This window comes from Capra hircus, chromosome 18, assembly GCF_001704415.2.
Source record: "Capra hircus breed San Clemente chromosome 18, ASM170441v1, whole genome shotgun sequence".
NCBI classification, from domain to species: Eukaryota; Metazoa; Chordata; class Mammalia; order Artiodactyla; family Bovidae; genus Capra; species Capra hircus.
The window spans coordinates 63,643,323-63,661,912 of NC_030825.1; the positions used below are offsets into that span (position 1 = coordinate 63,643,323).

Below are 18,590 nucleotides of genomic sequence, written 5' to 3' on the forward strand. Positions count from 1 at the left end.
GAGGCGGGGGGGCGAGATGGGCTTCTGCGCCTGCGTTAGACGTCGGTCTGAGGCGAGGTTTCTCAGCTGCTCCAGAAAGGCCCCCCCCCCCAACCCCCGCTTCCAGAGCCCTCAGCGCGCGTGCGCGAGTCTTCCCCTTACCCCGGGGAGGGCACTGCATTCCCAACCGTTAAGCTAGGCCGCCTCTTTACTAGTTGCCGTGGCGACCGCACAAGCGCGGTCGCCCCGCCGCGCAGGCGCAGCAGAGGACACTTCCGGGAGACAGATAATCTCGCGATACCGCCTCCTGGCGGACTCCTCAGCTCGGAGGTTCCCGGCTGCCCCGGCAGGCCACCTCTGTCGGAGGTCATGGAGTCCCTCCTCCTGCCGCCGCGCCTCCGGTCCCAGTAGCCCAGCGGGTGGTGCTCACGCACTTTCCCCGGAGTGCTGCCCCCCCCCCGAGTTGCCCAGGGCACAGCTGCCTCCCCTCCCACCCCTGCCTTTGCGGGAGCTAATTACACCCTGTCTCGCCCAGTTCCCCGGCTCCCGCCTGACGGTCTAAGCTCCGGAATCCTCCAAAGCCCCCGTCCCCGCTGCAACGGCCACCCCCTGCCCAGGAAAAGGCCGGGGCCTAGTTTATTCCAAATTTTATCATTTTAATTTAAATTATCCTAATAGCTCTGTCTCGTGTGGACTCGGGCGGTCTCGGAAGGCGGGTGGGAAGCTCGCTGCGGGGCTGGGGTGCGGACGGGATATGTACAGTGGCCTCACCCCGCAGGGTCCCGCAGTCTTCCCCAGGAGGGAGGGCCCAGCGAGGGCAGGACGGTGCCGCTCAGATGCGGGGGTGCCAGTGGTCAGGGAAGGCAGAACCGGGCCCTGGATGGTGGTCCTCTTGGAAGCAGGACTAAGGGAGGACAGCCCCCAACCCAGGGAAGGCGGAGGGCAGGGTGGACGCTAGGGCTGTGAGAGGCCCAGGGGACAGACCTATATACAGGGGGCCTGGGGAGGGGGTGGCGGTCCGAGCGGAAATGAGCCGCCCTCGTGGGGGCCCACCGCCCTGCACACGCCGGCCCCGCGCGCCGGGCGAGGATGCAGGGGCCGGTGGGCGGGCGCCGGGCCGGGTGGGGTGGGATCACCGCTTGAAGCGGTATGTGATGGGAAGCAGCAGCTTGCTCTTCTTGAGGGCCTGCACCTTCTTGAGGGTCTCCTCGTCCAGGGCCAGGAAGCAGCGGCGCGAGTACTCAAGCAGGCGCTCCTTGGAGGGGTCGAACTCGCCCACCTCGGCCAGCTTCTCCGGGGCTACGATGAGCAGCTCCGCGATGGGCGTGGTCAGCGCCACCGTGTTGCGGTCCACTCGGTGGTGCTCGAAGGCCCGAGACATGCTCTTCAGCTTCTGGAAGGTGCCCAGGATCTTCTTGTAGCGGCAGAGCACCCCGTCCGCGTCCTTCACTGCAAGCCGAGGGCAGGGGAGAGAGTTGGGGGTACAGAGACCGCGGGGGGCGGGGGGGGGCCAGGGGCGGGAGGAGGCAGAAAGTGGAACCAGAAAGACCAGGAGGCTAGCTGTGAGTTACAGAAGGTGGGAGAAGGGGAGACAGGCCGGCCCGGGGAGGGCCGGAGTGCGGGGAAGGGCTGCGTTCCTCCCAGTCCTCCTGGGCCATTGCTGCTTCCCCCGGGGCCTGAGGCCCTAACTCCAGGACTATAAACCAGGACCACCCGCGGAGGCCCAGACAGTCAACCAGGTCTGATCTGGTCTGTTTGCCGATGCAGGGGCGGGGAGAAGGGAGCTCATACAGACCCCCAGCCCCCGCGTCCCCCACTCACCCCGCTGCCTCTCCCGGGCCTTGGGCTTCCCGAAGCGCCGCCGGCCTGGGCCTCCTTTCTGCTTCTGCCTCTTCCTCTCCATGGTGCTGCCTTCTTCAGATGCTCCACTGACCGAGGAGGCGGCTGACTCGGGGTCTGAGGCCTCACCCCCTGTCCCCCCTCGGCTGTCCCCCTCGGCCCGCCGAGGCCCGGGCTTCCCCCGGCAGTGGTCGTCTGGAGAGGGGCGGGAAGACACGCACACACGTGAACTGCGGGAACAGGACATCGAGGTGGCGGGCGGCAGGTCACAGAGTCCCCGGGAAAGGGGGTCTCCCAGGAGGAAGTGCAGCAAGACGCCCAGCTGAACACAGTACATTAGGCCGGGATTTGGGGGTCCTGGGTGGGGCATGGCCTGAGGATGCTCAGACTTGGTGCAAGAGGTCTGCGGGAGGGGCCCAGAGGACGAGGCCAGTACCACGGGGACCTCAGGAAAGAGTGATTTTGTGGGGTTCTCACAGTGGAGTTTTCTGGGGACCCAGTAAGGCCTCCAGAAGAGTAGGGGCAGGCAAGGCCTCGCTGGGGGTGTGGGGTTCAGACCCCAAGAGAAATAGTCTTCAGGTCTAGTCCCCTGGGAAGGGCCTGCCCCCGCCCTAACCCAGACAGGGAAGCTGCCCAGGTTCTGATGCAGGCCCTCCCTCTAACAGCGGTGCTGATCTTACCACAAAGAGAGTCCAGGGGCCCCTGCCCCTGACCATCCTGCGTGGGTTTCCCCAGCATGGGGGGCGGATGGTGGTAGACCCCAGCAACCCAGGCCAGAGGTGGTGCCAGAGCACAGGGGTCCCCAATGAGGTAGGTGTTGAGAAAAGCTGCAGGGCCCTCGCCCTAACTCTCAGATGACTTTCCAGAGAGGAAGTGGAAGCTTTCGAGGCAGCCAGCCAGGGGTTGACCACCACCGAGGTCGAGGAGAGGCTGGATCCTCCAGGCCACTGTTAAAGATTCGGGACAGGAAAGCCCCCGTGGGGAGGGGTCGGGGCAGTGCTCAGGACCCAGACAAGCAGGCCACAGTCCCGCCCATCAGCAGGACTCAAGCAGGAAGGAGGCTGGGCTTGGAGCCCACAGAGAGCCACCAAAGGAGGAGTGTGAATGCAAGGGCACCGTGTCCCTGAGGAAGGTGGAGCTGGGTGCCCTGGGGAGGGGGGACACCCTCACCGGCGTCCAGGCGGGCAGAGGAAATGAACTTGTCGAGCTGGCACCGCAGGAAGTCCCGCTCCTCCTCCAGGTCCTCAATGCGCTTCTGCAGCCAGGAGTTCCTCTCCAGGGCCAGGTGCAGCTGGGCCCGGACGCCGTTCATCAGGGCCGCTGTCGGGGAAGCAGCCTCCGCCGGCTCTAGGGGTGGTCGGCCCTGGTCACACCCCAGGTCTCAAGGACCCTGGCTGCACCCCCACGGGACTCAGTCCCCCTCCAGTCCACTCACCCTCGAAGCTCCCCCGAGAGGGGCTCAGGCTGTAAAAGATTTGCGGGTCCAGGTGGGGCGTCTCATCGAAGGGGATGGAAATCTCCAAGGCCTCGCTGTCTTTCTTCACTGGAGGAGAGAGGCTAGGCTCACCCAAGGGAGGTCCCGGGGCCTCGGACCAGACCCCAGCCAGGGAGGAAAGGGCAGGGACCTGGGTGGGTGGAGCAGGGCCCCGGTTCCTCACCTGGCCTCCTTCGGCTGTTCATGGCGCGGCCTTCTGCAGACCCCGGCAGCTGAGCGCCTCAGGGCCACTGGACAAAAAGGGCAGCCACAGATGGAGGAACACAGACGGGCTTCTGGGGGGCATTCCGGGGAACCTGGGGCTCTCGACGTGGGGAAAGCTGTTTGAAGGCCGGGACTCGTGGGTCTGACGGAGGCGGGGCAGACTGAGGACACCTGGGGTTACAAACTCCTAGGCTCTAGGGAGTGGGGAGCTGGAGGAAGGAGGACCCGTGGGATCGACGGAGCAGGGTTCTGGTCGAAGTAGGCCGACAGGGTCTCGACACAGGTTACCGGCCTGGGAGAGTGCCCCAACTTCCAGGTGCAGGGTGGGGACCCCAGCCACGGGCGGGCCTCCCCACCCACGGGTATCGTCCGGGCGAGCACCGGACGGTGCTGGGGGGCTGGGCGTGCGCGGCGCGGGAGAAGGTCACGCGTGGGGATGCGCCGCCCCCGCCCTTTGTCCCGCGGGCGGGAGGGCGGGCCGCGGCGAGTGGTCCCCGCGGAGGATGCGCCTGGCCGCAGGTGCGGACGCGGCCACCACCCCCTCCAGTGCCCGGGGCCGAGCTGGCCGGGGATCCCCGCTCACCCACCCGCGCGCGGAATCCGGCCCGGGGACCGGCGGCGGCGGCGCCCATGCCCGGCGCTGGGGAGCGTCTGCAAAGAGTGACGGGGAGCGAAAGGAAGCGACCACCCACCCGCGGGCGGGGCGGAGGCGGCGGTGAGTCTCGGAGACGGGCGACGAGGAGGGCCGGCAGCCGGGGCCGCCCGGTGCGTAGGTGGCGTGCCTCCTCCAGGAGTCCCGGGTCCCGGGTGAGCCGGCCGTTTGCGGCGGAGACCCGGCCCGCACTTGCGCGATGGCCCCTTGCAGCACTCCCCCGCCCTCGGCGAAGCCTGGTCAGGGAACGTCACGAAATTCCCAATTCCTGGAGAGCTGGCGGCGCCCGGGGTCACCCGGTGGGTGAGGAGGCGCCGGGTCGGGTTTGGGAGAGGCAGGGAGACGTAGGGAACAGCCAGGAAAGCTGAGGATCCCCTTAAGAGAGCTGCCGAGAACTGGCCGGAGTGGACCCCCGCGACCCGCTCCTGCACCTCCCCTGGGCTGAGCACGCAGGACCCCAGGCTTCCCGGGGCCCTCGGACTAGTGAGCTACCCCTCCCCGAAAACAAAGGCCTGAAAACCAGTCCCTGCCCCCGTGTTAAGAGCTGGCTTTGCAACTTTCGGACCTAGATCCCAATCCTGGCCGCTCCTTCGCAGCCTTGGTTTTCTCACCTGTAAAGTGGGGCGATCATAATCCGTTTTAGGTCTGTTGTGGGGATGCGACGCGCGCAGAACACTCAGCCCAGCGCCTGGCCAGGGCCAGAACTGAAGCTCGGGACGCTATGAGTGTTATCTGGAGTCAGATTATGGGACGCTCCCTCTCTAGGGAGTAGAGACAGCTGGTTTTCTCCTCCACCCAACAAGAGGTCGGAAGAGATGAGGCCCGGCACAGTGCCTGACACAACTCCGACACGCAAAGAAAACTCGGTGAGAGGGCAGGTGTTTATTCGGCTTCTGCCCCAGTGCCACCTGCCTCTCCTCCCTCTCTCCGGTAGCTTCCGTGCTCCAGAATTCCTACCAGCTCTTAAGAGAGCAGTGCTTTCTAACCCTACAGCTGGAGAGTGGAACCGTCCTGGCCACACGCCCCTCCTACTCACTTCACTACCGGTGTCAAAACGTGCAGGGGGAGGCACCTGCCCTAGTTCGGTGTCTTTCAAACTACATATTCATGCGCAGAAAATTTTATATGGTAGAATGAAATCTGTAATCAGCAGTCTAAAAAATGAAATAGATGGAAAAAACATGAGAGGCCTGCACGCAGAAGTAGCTATTGTTAAACCTTTGTTTTCCATGTATTTTGTGTATCTGTATACCGGGTTGCCGTATAAAATGTGTTTCTTACAATGGATCGTGGTTTTTAGAAAGTTAAGATTAAAAACATTCTGCCTCAATGACACAGGTGGTCAGGAGCTAAGCTCGGATGAGCCCCAGAACAGGCCAACCTGCCCATTCCGCAGCCAGGTGGGCCAGGCACTTGCGAAGTCTCCCTGCCAGGCAGTGGGCAAAGACAATCTCCCAGACCGACCTCGGGTGCTCAAAGCGGAACACGTGTTCACTGAGTGAGTGTCCAGTCTCCACCTCTGGCTGGGGAGTGGGAGGCAAGTCTGGGGCCCTTTCCCACAGCATCGCACGTTGGGGGGGGGGGAGGGGGCGGGTCTCAGGAAGATAGTGCAGATTCCTGATGGCCCCCAGGCACAGTTTTCAGGCCCAAGATCGGTAACACAGGGCATTCTTGCCCCCACCTGGCCCAACCCCGGCAGTCAGGGCTCAGTCGTGGAATCGCTGGTGTCTCTGAGGTTAGAGGGTTCCATTGAGGAAACGTGGGGTCTTGTTCCCATCTTTATCTCCCAAACACCAGGAGATGACTGCAGGACTTCTTAAGGCCGCGGTCGGCCTCCCTGCGGCGCTGGGTCTGTTTGTGTCCAGGGCCCCCTGGTGCTCGCCAGCTGTCTGAGGACGAGAGGTGTCCCTGTGCGCCCCCGCTCCCAAAATCCCGCGGTACCTGGGGGGCCCCCGCAGCCTGGCTCAGGGGTGCTTCCACCGCGTATGCTTCTGCAGCGTGTTCTGCTCCATGAACCGGCGCGGGCAGTGCGGGCACTGGTAGGGGCGCTCCCCGGAGTGGACCCGGCTGTGCTGGGCCAACTCGCCCGCCTCTCGGAATCGGCGAGGGCAGAGCGGGCAGCCGTGTGGCCGCCCGCCGCCTGCCCGGTGAATGGAGTGGTGGCGCGCCAGATGGCTGGCTCGCTTGAATGCCTTCCCGCAAGTGTCGCACTCGAAGGGCTTCACCTCCGAGTGGGTGATGCTGTGTCGCTGCAGGTAGGACATGTACTCGAAGACCCGGGAGCACACGGGGCAGCTGTAGCATTTTTTCTGGGCCGACGCCCCATCGGGCCCGGACTCCCTCTGCGACTCCTCGTCCACCAGCACGGTGTACGGGACGCCCTGGGTGTCTATGAGCAGGTAGTGGTTGGGCCTGGAAGAAGAGGGCGAGGTCTGGGGACATCCTGTGGAGCAGGAAGGTCCGGGCTCTGGGGACCCGCCTGTCCGAGGGGGAGGGGCCTGCATGGCCTCAGCGGAGGGAAACGCCGGGGGCCGGGGGCCGGGGGCCGGCAGCACCAGCATCCGGAGTGGTGGCTGAGGCCTGAGGGGTGGGAGACAGGACGAGGAGGTCACGCGGAGGCGGGACGCTCGGCCCCACGAGCTCCGTCCTTCCCGCTCTGCGTGCCCTACTCCGGCCCGCCGCATATTCTGCAGCGCCACCCTGACTCTGTGACCCTCTGAGGCTCCCAGGCGCCCCCTCGAGACACCTCTCCCTTCCTTCCCACCGCCGACCGCAGGCGCGGGATCTCTTTGTGGCTGTCTGCACCCTGTGTGCCCTCCTCAGCTCACAAGTCGCCCGCAGGCCCCAACCATCAGGCCTCCAGGCCGCTGACCCTGCCCTGGGGGTCAGTGCCAGCTCCAGGCGCCCCCTCGGCCTGTGCCCAGGCCCTCAGGTGGGAGGCCGTGCCGGGAGCCCCGTGTCCTCCCCCGCTCCCGTACCCCTGTGCGTTCCGTCCAGGGCACGCCCACCCGCCCCCACTCCCGGCGGCCTGCCAGCGCTCCGCAGGCCTCCGCCCCAGCCCCGGCCCGGCCTCTCCGCGCGCCCCGCCCCGCCCTGCGCTCGCGGCCCCGCGCGCCCGGCCCCGCCCCGCCCCGCGGCCCGCTCCAGCTCCCGCCCGCCTCCCGGCCCCCGTACCCGGTGCAGCAGCTTCTCGGGTCCGGGTGGCTGCTGATCGGCCCAGGGCTCCCTGCGTGGGTGCAGACGGAGGCGGCCCGGGGCGCTCGGGACGTCCCCGGGGAGCTGGCGGCGCCGGGGAGGGGCGGAGAGGACCGGGGTACGGAGGAAAGGGTCCAGGGCAGAGCGGTGGGGGCGGGGCGCCCGGGCCGCCGGGAAACGGCTCCGGCCGGAAACGCGTGCCGGGACGGTGGTTCCCAAGTGCTCACGGTCTGGCTTCACCACCCGCGCCCGCCCCAGCCCCGCGCCCCGCAAATAAGAGCCCTGAAGTGAAGTGCGGAATGTTTATTGAGAGAGGGTGAGGGTGGCGGGTGCGAGGGGAGACGCAGGAGCGAACCGGGCCGCGGCCGCAGCCTTTGACGCTCCCGCGCAGACGGCTGGCGCGCACCACGCGGGAGCGGCACCCGGGGCACGCCAGGCGCGGGGAGGAGAGCCGGGGCCGCCCGCCGGCTCAGTGCAGCCGCACGTGCTGCGCCAGCTCCGCGGCGTCCTGGAAGCGGCGCGGGCAGAGCGGGCAGGCGTGCGGCGGCCCGGCACGGGCGCGGTGCGTGGCGCGGTGCCTCGACAGGTGGCTGGAGCGCTTGAAGGCCTTGCCGCAGGCGTCGCACGTGAAGGGCTTGAGGTCCGAGTGCGACACACGGTGGCTCTGCAGCCGCAGGGGGCTGGCAAAGACGCGGGCGCACTCGGGGCAGCTATAGCCCTTGCGCGGCCCGGGCTCTCCAGGCGGCGCCTCGCGCGGGGTCGGGCCGCGCGGCTCCTCCTCCAGCGGTGCCGTGTACGTGTAGGGGACCCCGTTGGCGTCGATGAGCAGGTGGCGGCCCAGCCGCGGGGGCCGGGGCCCCGCCGCCGAGGACGCAGTGGAGGCAGGGCCCTCCGCCGGGGGGAAAGGGGGCGCCTTGGGGGGCGGCGGGTCCATGGCCTCGGGAGAGGAGGCCCGAGGGTGGGGGGCCCGCGGTGGCAACAGCAGCATCCGGAGCGGCAGCTGGGAGCGGCGGAGGGGAGACAGGTCAACACGGCCGCTGCTCGGGGACAATGTCCCCGCCGTCTCAGCGCTCGCGGCCCTCTGTCCCACTGACTTCCTCCCTGACGGGAAAAGGGGCCGCTTCCAGGCCGAGTCGCTCGGCCGCACCAGGCAGCCTCGACGGCTTCTCCGGCTAAGCTCAGCAGCTCAGAGACCCCATTTGCCTTTCCTCGCGAGTCCTCCTCTCATCCCCCAGGGGACCCGAGGGCATCACCCGGCCTCTTCCCTTCTCCTCCTCACCTTCCTCCTATTTCCCGCCTCCCTCACTCCTCGACAGCCAATCAAATCCCAAGCCTATTTTGTCCTTTACATCTTCATGGCTTCTTCCAAGTCTCGCCAGGATTCTTGCCTCCAGAATTTCTCTAACGGGTCGCTTCCTCGGCCGCAATTTAGGATGCATCCTCTCCCCACACCCCCACCCCACCCCCAGGACCACCGCAGAGGCCTCTCTTTGGCCTCCAGACGTCCTAGACCTCCAAGACCTCCACGCCCACTAGTTCCCTGGAAGGCCTCCCAAACCTGGATACGTCTGTGGCTGCTCTTAATTTCCTCCCAAGGTATGTCCCCAGAGTCCCACTAATCCAGTTCCCCACTTTTCCACTCGGAGCTCCTCTAACTTGTTCCTACACTTGGCCCCTTAAGGATTCAACATACTCTCCCATCACCTAGGGGCTTCCCTGGTGGCTCAGACAGTAAAAAATCCGCCTGCAACGTGGGGGACCTCGGTTCGATTCCTTGGGTGGGAAGATCCCCTGGAGGAGGGAACGGCTACCCACTCCAGTATTCTGGCCTGGAGAATGCTATGGACAGCGGAGCCTGGCGGGCTACAGTCCCTGAGGTAGCACAGAGTCGGAGACGACTCAGCGACTTTCACTCCATCATCTAACCTCCGAATTTCAGGTACGCATCGCTAGGACATCTCAACTGCCAGCTTTCTATGCAAGCGTCGGCTTGTGAACTTTCACACCTGCTACATCCCCACCTCCCCCGCTCCCGGGGGTCCTTCTCTGGCCCGGCCCCTACTCATAGGCCGCTGACAGCGTTCCGACCCTCTCCATAGCTGCCGGGGCCCCGGAGCCCCCCTCCCAAGCACCTCCCTCCCGCGGGAAGCAGCACCTTTATTTCCCCACCCCTCCCCGCGCTGTGCCCGGCTCAGCTTCCCGCGCTCCCCCAGGACCCGCGCTGCCCCTGCCCCTCAGTCCCCGCCGTGGCCGGCCCCACCCCCACCCAGATTACCGCCGGCCCGGCGCGGCTCCTCCCTCCATCCCTACCCCTGTACCCGGTGCAGCGGCCTCTCGGGTCCGGAGGAGCGGGCCGAGGTCCCGTGCGGCCCGGGCTTCCCCTCGCGAGGGCCGGCGGCGGCGGGGCCGAAGCTTCGGGGAGCTCCGGGCCGGCGGCGCCGGGAACGCGGGCGCGGGGGGCGCGGGGGCGCGAGGGGCGGCGGCGTTCCTGGGAAACGGCGCCGGCCGGAAGCGCGCGCCGCAGCGAAGGTTCCGCAGCTCGAGCTTCTGGGGGTCGGGGGCGGGGAGGGGGCCAGGGCGCGGGAATCGCAGCGACCGCCCGCGCCGGGAGCTGCTCGGGACCTGGGACCGAGGTCGCAGGGTAAACGAAGGCGGGCGGGACTGCGTCTGCCCGAAGTCCCGCCCGAGCGGGGTCGCCCAGGCCGTCGCCTCGCCCCGGCCATCCCGCCTGCGTCCGCTGCCCGGCGACGCCGAGGGCGGGAGGACCGACGTTTCTGCCCGCGGGGTTGATGCAGGTCCCAGGTCCAGAGGCCAGCCTGGGCGCCAACGTCTCCCCGCCGGGATCCTCCGGCCCGCAAAGTGGGGAAACCGAGGCCCAGAGAAGCCCAAAGCCTGCCAGATGGGCAGATGGGGAGGGTGGATTCCTCAAATGTGGGGAGCCGAGGACCAGAGCCCCCAGGTGGGGAGATGGGGAGGGGTGGGCTTCTCATGGGGGGTAAGGCGGGGCAAGGGGACAGAGGACCGGAGAGAACCAAAGTCCCCAGATGGGGTGATGAGGTTTGGGGGGTGCCGAGGACCAGAGGGTGGCAGGGCAGCCAGGCCGGCGCCGGGAGCCGCGCGCCCGCAGCTCGTCCTCCAGCTGCGCGGTGATCCCGGAGCGAACGCCACGCGCCGCCGGCACCAGAGCGGCGTGGGGCCGGCGCTGGGGACACAGAGCGGAGAGAACCGGCGTTAAGCTCCTGACCCGACCAAGGACCTAAGAGAACTGCCAACAAGAACTTTCTGAGATAATGGAAAAATCCTCCGACCTGCGCTCTGTGCAGGGGAACTGCCGCATATCTGAAAGGTGGCTCGTGATTCAGGACCTGACTTTTCAACGTTTCTCTTTCTCTTCTTTAAATAGACAGGTGGCTAGTGGCTGCCCACCTTGCAGTACAGCTCCTGAACCACACTCAGCCAGTTGCAAACTGGAGACCCGCGGGCCACAGATGATTCAGTTATATTGGCCTGGATCACAAGATATGTTTTATTGGGCAATAATCTAAATGCCTGCCGACCTGAGGAGTTTCTCTCTCAGTATCCTATCATTTTGCGTTTTCATACTGTTCATGGGGTCCTCAAGACAAGAATACTGAAGTGGTTTGCCATTCCTTTCTGAAGAGATGGGAATACCAGACCACCTGACCTGCCTCTTGAGAAACCTATATGCAGGTCAGGAAGCAACAGTTGGAACTGGACATGGAACAACAGACTGATTCCAAATAGGAAAAGGAGGACATCAAGGCTGTATATTGTCACCCTGCTTATTTAACTTATATGCAGAGTACATCATGAGGAACACTGGGCTGGAAGAAGCACACGCTGGAATCAAGATTGCCGGGAGAAATATCAATAACCTCAGATATGCAGAGGACACCACTTTTATAGCACAAAGTGAAGAGGAGCTAAAGAACTTTTTGATGAAAGTGAAAGAGGAGAGTGAAAAAGCTGGCTTAAAGCTCAACAGTCAGAAAACGAAGATCATGGTATCTGGTCCCATCACTTCATGGAAAATAGATGGGGAAACAGTGGAAACAGTGTCAGACTTTATTTTCTTGGGCTCCACAATCACTGCAGATGGTGATTGCAGCCATGAAATTAAAAGACACTTACTCCTTGGAAGGAAAGTTATGACCAACCGAGATAGCATATTCAAAAGCAGAGACATTACTTTGCCGACTAAAGTCTGTCTAGTCAAGGCTATGGTTTCTCCAGTGGTCATGTATGGATGTGAGAGTTGGACTGTGAAAAAAGCTGAGTGTGGAGGAATTGATGCTTTTGAACTGTGGTGTTGGAAATGACTCTTCAGAGTCCCTTGAACTGCAAGGAGATCCAACCAGTCCATTCTGAAGATCAGCCCTGGGATTTCTTTGGAAGGAATGATGCTAAAGCTGAAACTCCAGTACTTTGGCCGCCTCATGTGAAGAGTTGACTCATTGGAAAAGACTCTGATGCTGGGAGGGATTGGGGGCAGGAGGAGAAGGGGATGACAGAGGATGAGATGGCTGGATGGCATCACTGACTCGATGGAAGAGAGTCTGAGTGAACTCCGGGAGCTGGTGATGGACAGGGAGGCCTGGCGTGCTGCGATTCATGGGGTCGCAAAGAGTCGGACATGACTGAGCGACTGAACTGAACGGAACTAGGGATTGTCATACTGAGTGGTCAGAAAAGCAGAAACATTGTATGACATCCCTTATATGCAGAATCTTAAATGATACAGATGAACTTATATACAAGACTGAAGCAGACTCACAGGGAGTTCCCTGGTGGTCCAGGGACTAAGACTCCACAATCCCAGTGCAGAGGACATGCCACAATTAAAACGATGCAACCAAAAAAAATAAACAGACTCACCGAATTAAAAGAAGGCTCTTATGGTTCTGGAGGTGGGAGAGGATAGGAAGGGAAGGATAGTGAGTTTAGCATGGACATGTTCACACTGCTATATTTCAAATGGATAACCAACAAAGACCTACTGTATAGCATCACTATATCTTATGTGATTTGGAGAATAACTTTGGTGTTTGTCTTTTTTATTCAATAAAAGTTTTATTAGAAAAACAAAGATCCTCCAGAACTGTACAGCCATGAAGGGCAACCACTGGCCACACGTGGCTCTCGAGCACTTGGCACACGTCCAGGCTGACCTGAGGCGGGCTGGGATGCAGACACCCCTCATATTCTGAAGACTGAGAACAAAGAGTGTACAGTACATTGTGAATGATGCCTGTGGATTCCACTGAGAAAGGATCAGTTCAGTTCAATTGCTCAGTCATGTCCAACTCTCTGCGACCCCATGAATCGCAGTACACCAGGCCTCCCTGTCCATCACCATCTCTCAGAGTTCACTCAGACTCATGTCCATCGAGTCGTGATGCCATCCAGCCATCTCATCCTCGGTCATCCCCTTCTCCTCTGGTCCCCAATCCCTCCCAGTATCAGAGTCTTTTCCAATGAGTCAACTCTTCTCATGAGGTGCCCAAAGTACTGGAGCTTCAGCTTTAGCATCATTCCTTCCAAAGAAATCCCAGGGTTGATCTCCAGAATGGACTGGTTGGATCTCCTTGCAGTCCAAGGGACTCTCAAGAGTCTTCTCCAACACCACACTTCAAAAGCATCAATTCTTTGGCGCTCAGCCTTCTTCACAGTCCAACTCTCACATCCACACATGACCACAGGAAAAACCATAGCCTTGACTAGACGGACCTTAGTCAGCAAAGTAATGTCTGCTTTTGAATATACTATCTACGTTGGTCATAACTTTTCTTCCAAGGAGTAAGCGTCTTCTAATTTCATGGCTGCAGTCACCATCTGCAGTGATTTTGGAGCCCCAAAAAATAGAGTCTGACACTGTTTCCACTGTTTTGCCATCTATTTGCCATGAAGTGATGGGACCGGATGCATGATCTTCATTTTCTGAACGTTAAGCTTTAAGCCAACTTTTTCACTCTCCTGTTTCACTTTCATCAAGAGGCTTTTTAGCTCCTCTTCACTTTCTGCCATAAGGGTGGTGTCATCTGCATATCTGAGGTTATTGATATTTCTCCTGGCAATCTTGATTCCAGCTTGTGTTTCTTCCAGTCCAGCATTTCTCATGATGTACTCTGCATATGAGTTAAATAAGCACTGAGAAAGGATATGCTGGGTAAACTGACTGGGTTAAGTATTAAATGAGTCCTTAAAATTATTTCAGCTGTTCCTTTTCACTTTTTAAAGTGTGGCTCCCTACTGGACATCGCTGGTCCTACAAGTTCCTCCTCTAATTTCATGGCACGTGGTAGGGAAACTGGATGGAAACTGGTGGATTGAGAGAGTGTGCCCAGCTTAAGGGGCCAACACCCCTCTGTCTACACCAGGCATCTCATTTTGGCGCTGCTGACCTCTGGGGACTGGGCCATTCTTTGCTGCAGAGTTGTCCTGCACACTGTGGGAGGTTGACCAGCATCCGTGGCCTCCACTCTTCAGAAGCCAGAAGGACCGTCACCCCCGCCCCCACCCAAACCTCTCACCAGGCTGTGACAACAGGTCTTACCAAATGTACCTCCCCTCCTGGGAGGGGAGGAAACAACACAGATCCTGGGCTACACAGACACCCCCGTGAATCTCTCCCTCAGATCCCTTTCTTAAGTTTCAGATCCAGAAAACTAGCTTTGTAGGTGAGAACCACACCCATCTCTGGAAATAGTAACAACGACCAACATTTATTGGGCCTTTCCTAAGGTGCCCTTGGACTGCAAGGAGATCCAACCAGTCCATCCTAAAGGAAATCAACCCTGAATATTCATTGGAAGGACTGATGCTGAAGCTGAAGCTCCAAAACTTTGGCCACCTAATGAGAAGAACGGACTCCCTGGAAAACACACTGATGCTGGGAAAGACTGAGGGCAGAAGAAGGGGTCGACAGAGGACGAGATGGTTGGATGGCATCACCGACTCAATGGACATGAGTCTGAGCAAATTCCAGGAGATGGTGATGGACAGGGAGGCCTGGCATGCTGCAGTCCATGGGGTCGAAAAGGGTTGGACACAACTGAGCGACTGAACTGCATGGTGTCAGAGGCTGAGATTGTTAGATGCACCGAGTCATCAGAGCGGACCCAGACAGGAAGTGTCTTGAGGACCCCAACCTTTAGACGAGCAAACAGAAGCTCAGAGAGGTCACGTGATGGGCCGGAAGCCATGCACCCTCAGGTGGGGGAGCCAGGATGGCACTGCCTCTACCTGACCCGAGTCAGGGGTCATGGCTACTGTCTAGGGACACCTCGGGCTTGTCCTCAGCCCACTGCTGCCATGTTAACAGCCTCCCCTCCCACCACTCTGCCTCCTCTGGCGCCCTCTCCCTATGGCAACACTGCGGCAATTTTGTAAACCAGCCAAAACATGTCACTCCCTGACCCCAAACCCTTCTGGCTGCACTTTAGATTAAACCCCAGTAGCACCCCGGCCCTGTGTGGACTGGCCCCCAGCACCAAGGTGCCCCCTTGCCAACCTCTCCCACCTCCTGGGCCTTGTGTTGCTGTTCCTCCCTCTGGAATGTTCCTCCCAAGCCCTTACAAGGAGGCATCCTTTCTGGCCAGGTGGGAACTCAAGTAACCCTTTATCACTGGAGCGCTGCAGGTGATATCAGAGGTTAGGGAGGGGAGGGGAGACACCCCACCTGCCCCTCGGGCCATCTCCTCTGCATCTCGATTTACGGTCCCAGAGGGTCTTGTTCCTTAATGGATTTGCTACTTTCCTGCCTGCCTTTCCTGCTCTGTCCTGGGCAAGTCTATGCTCAGACTCTAGCAAAGGTCTGGGGAGCTGGGAGTGGCAAAATTCAATACCGGTTAAATGATGGAATGAATGGAATTCAGTCACCCTGCCGGAAGGTAAAGCTCATCTCCCCCACCCAAACAAAACGCCCTGCTTCTCTCCTGGGACAGGGTCACAGTGACGCCCTCAGTTCAGTCGCTCAGTCGTGTCCGACTCTTTGCGACCCCATGAATCGCAGCACGCCAGGCCTCCCTGTCCATCACCAACTCCCAGAGTTCACTCAGACTCCCGTCCATCGAGTCCGTGATGCCATCCAGCCATCTCATCCTCTGTCATCCCCTTCTCCTCCTGCCCCCAATCCCTCCCAGCATCAGTCTTTCCCAAAGAGCCAACTCTTCACATGAGGTGCCCAAAGTACTGGAGTTTCAGCTTTAGCATCATTCCTTCCAAATAAACCCCAGGGCTGATCTTCAGAATGGACTGGTTGGATCTCCTTGCAGTCCAAGGGACTCTCAAGAGTCTTCTCCAACACCACAGTTCAAATGCATCAATTCTTCGGCGCTCAGCCTTCTTCACAGTCCAACTCTCCCATCCATACATGACCACAGGAAAAACCATAGCCTTGACTAGACGGATCTTAGTTGGCAAAGTAATGTCTCTGCTCTTGAATATACTATCTAGGTTGGTCATAACTTTTCTTCCAAGGAGTAAGCGTCTTTTAATTTCATGGCTGCAGTCATGAAATTTAATTTCATCTCATCTCATTTAATTTAATTTCATCTGCAGTGATTTTGGAGCCCCAAAAAATAAAGCCTGACACTGTTTCTACTGTTTCCCCATCTATTTTCCATGAAGTGATGGGACCAGATGCCATGATCTTCGTTTTCTGAATGTTGAGCTTTAAGCCAACTTTTTCACTCTCCTCTTTCACTTTCATCAAGAGGCTTTTTAGCTCCTCTTCACTTTCTGCCATAAGGGTGGTATCATCTGCATATCTGGGGTTATTGATATTTCTCCCGGCAATCTTCATTCTAGCTTGAGCTTCTTCCAGTCCAGCGTTTCTCATGATGTAATCTGCATATAAGTTAAATAAGCAGGGTGACAATATACAGCCTTGACGTCCTCCTTTTCCTATTTGGAACCAGTCTGTTGTTCCATGTCCAGTTCTAACTGTTGCTTCCTGACCTGCATATAGGTTTCTCAAGAGGCAGGTCAGGTGGTCTAGTATTCTCACCTCTTTCAGAATTTTCCACAGTTTATTGTGATCCACACAGTCAAAGGCTTTGGCATAGTCAATGAAGCAGAAATAGATGTTTTTCTGGAACTCTCTTGCTTTTTCCATGATCCAGCAGATGTTGGCAATTTGATCTCTGGTTCCTCTGCCTTTTCTAAAACCAGCTTGAACATCAGGGAGTTCACGGTTCACGTATTGCTGAAGCCTGGCTTGGAGAATTTTGAGCATGATTTTACTAGCATGTGAGATGAGTGCAATTGTGCAGTAGTTTGAGCATTCTTTGGCAGTGCCTTTCTTTGGAATTGGAATGAAAACTGACCTTTTCCAGTCCTGTGGCCACTGCTGAGTTTTCCAAACTTGCTGGCATATTGGGTGCAGCACTTTCACAGCATCATCTTTCAGGATTTGAAACAGCTCAACTGGAATTCCATCACCTCCACTAGGTTTGTTCGTAGTGATGCTTTCTAAGGCCCACTTGACTTCACATTGCAGGATGTCTGGCTCTAGATTAGTGATCACACCATCATGATTATCATGACACCCTTCATCCACCCAAAGGTCCCCATCCCGCCCCCCCATCTCACTCCCCAAAGCTGGGCAGGAACAGAGTGCTCCCTCCCTCATCCTGACGGCTGTATGCTCCCCTCCACCCCCCGCTCTGGCTCCTTCCTCCCACCTGGACCCTTGCACCAGCCTTCTCCCTGGTACCCTGGCCCCCAGAACTTCTCCCACCCTGGCGTGATACTCATCTCACAGCTGCCTCACATGCATGAGACCTTCTCACAGCCCCTGTGACCCTCAGGACCAAGTCCCCAGGTTCCTCCACCTGGGATCTGAGGCCCTTCTTGAGGTGGCCCAGCCGCAAGTGGCATCACCCAGCCCTGACCCGACTGGGGAACCTACTCCTAGGGCAGCACTCCAGCCTACAATCCACACGCACAAAGGAAAGGTTTCCACCTTGGTTGGGTTCCAGCCCTACCACTGCAATTTAAAAAGGACTCAAACTAAGTAACGTTTATTTTCACCTGCCTCGGCAGGCACCATGAGTTACTAGAAAGAAGTGATGAAGGTAACACCCTGGCAGTCCAGTGCTTAGGACTCCTGGCTTTCACTGCCAAGGGCACAGGTTCCATCCCTGGTTGAGAACTAATACTAAGATCCTCCAAGCCGCTACTAAGACTCCGCGAGTTGTTCTGCTCGGTCGAAGATAAAAATAAAATCTATGGAACAGTGTGTGCTACCTTCATATTACGTGAGTTTGCAGCTCACCTCATAAGGACGCTTCATTCAGTCCCATCTCACAGATCAAGAAACTGAGTCCAGGATGGGTGGTGATCGATCCCAGGCTATGAAGAGAGGCTGTGGGAGAGTCAGGGGTCCAACAAGAGACTCCTGCTTCTCCCCGCTGGCCAGGATAGCTGGAGGTCACAAGGAATTTCAGGAGGAAACTGGCCCAGCGAGGCAGCCTCAGGTCACAGGACGAGTAAGCAGGAGGCCCAGGGCCCGCACTCTGCCTTCTGTACCAGAAACGGGAGGCATTACGGAACCCCTGCGGCCTCTCCACCGTCCAGGAAATCCCTTCCAGCCGAGCGGTCCCGGACGTTCTGGGCCAGCCGCCGGGCCTCCTGGGAACACAAGGGCACAGCGGGCCGGTGTGTGAAGCGACGCCTCCGAATCCTCGTTGGCGTGCTTGAAGACCTCCGAGCGGGAGGTGCTGTGGCTCCGGCGATGCGGGGAGCTCCCGGGAAGGCACGGGGACAGGAGGAGCGCCTGGGCTCCGGCCACGCAGGGCCAACACCATCCCCGGAAGCGCGGGGGTGACGGGCCTTCCGAGGTGGGCAGAGGCCCGGGGGCGGGGTCCACCCTAGGGAAGGAGGGCCCATGGCCCCCGGAGAGGCTCGGGGTCGAGGAGCCCTCTGAGAGCCTGCGGGGCGGACACACGCGGGACCCTCTAAATTCGCTCTTTCCGCGGAACCCACCAGCTCCGAGCTGTCCCGCCCCGCGCGCCTGCGTCCGAGAGGGCGCCCCAGCGGACGCACCGCGCCGCTCGGGCCTCTCTGGCCGCGCGGAGCTCGGGCTCTGCCTCCCGGCGCCGGCTGGCGGTGCCGGAGCCTCTTGGGTCCGAGCGCGGCGGAAAGCAGCCCGAGGGGCGGCCCCAGAACGTCTGTCCGCGGCGCGGTGGAGATGGACAGTAAGAG

General features: G+C 60.1%; 3 protein-coding genes across 6 annotated transcripts; all 3 read right to left on the reverse strand.

Moving 5' to 3' along the window:
• Positions 612 to 4,890, reverse strand: CCDC106 (coiled-coil domain containing 106). 3 transcript variants are annotated; one of them, XM_018063045.1, is made up of 6 exons: positions 4,781 to 4,890; positions 3,477 to 3,543; positions 3,254 to 3,361; positions 2,989 to 3,165; positions 1,801 to 2,013; positions 612 to 1,428 (listed from the first exon to the last, which is right to left on the reverse strand). In XM_018063045.1, exons 2-6 carry the CDS (start codon positions 3,496 to 3,498, stop codon positions 1,112 to 1,114), a joined length of 837 nt encoding a protein of 278 aa, XP_017918534.1. In that variant the 5' UTR covers positions 3,499 to 3,543; positions 4,781 to 4,890; the 3' UTR covers positions 612 to 1,111. The 3 variants fall into 3 exon arrangements, with proteins under 3 accessions (XP_017918534.1, XP_017918533.1, XP_017918532.1); XM_018063044.1 differs by lacking the exon at positions 4,781 to 4,890 and adding an exon at positions 4,210 to 4,774; XM_018063043.1 differs by lacking the exon at positions 4,781 to 4,890 and adding an exon at positions 4,105 to 4,774.
• Positions 5,373 to 7,437, reverse strand: ZNF581 (zinc finger protein 581). Its single transcript, XM_018063046.1, has 2 exons — positions 7,344 to 7,437; positions 5,373 to 6,749 (listed from the first exon to the last, which is right to left on the reverse strand). The coding sequence occupies exon 2, from the start codon at positions 6,728 to 6,730 to the stop codon at positions 6,134 to 6,136; it is 597 nt and encodes a 198-aa protein (XP_017918535.1). The 5' UTR covers positions 6,731 to 6,749; positions 7,344 to 7,437; the 3' UTR covers positions 5,373 to 6,133.
• On the reverse strand, positions 7,653 to 10,271 carry ZNF580 (zinc finger protein 580). Of its 2 annotated transcripts, none has more exons than XM_018063047.1 (2): positions 9,675 to 10,271; positions 7,653 to 8,364 (listed from the first exon to the last, which is right to left on the reverse strand). In XM_018063047.1, exon 2 carries the CDS (start codon positions 8,350 to 8,352, stop codon positions 7,834 to 7,836), a length of 519 nt encoding a protein of 172 aa, XP_017918536.1. In that variant the 5' UTR covers positions 8,353 to 8,364; positions 9,675 to 10,271; the 3' UTR covers positions 7,653 to 7,833. The 2 variants fall into 2 exon arrangements, with proteins under 2 accessions (XP_017918536.1, XP_017918537.1); XM_018063048.1 differs by having other exon boundaries at positions 9,683 to 10,075.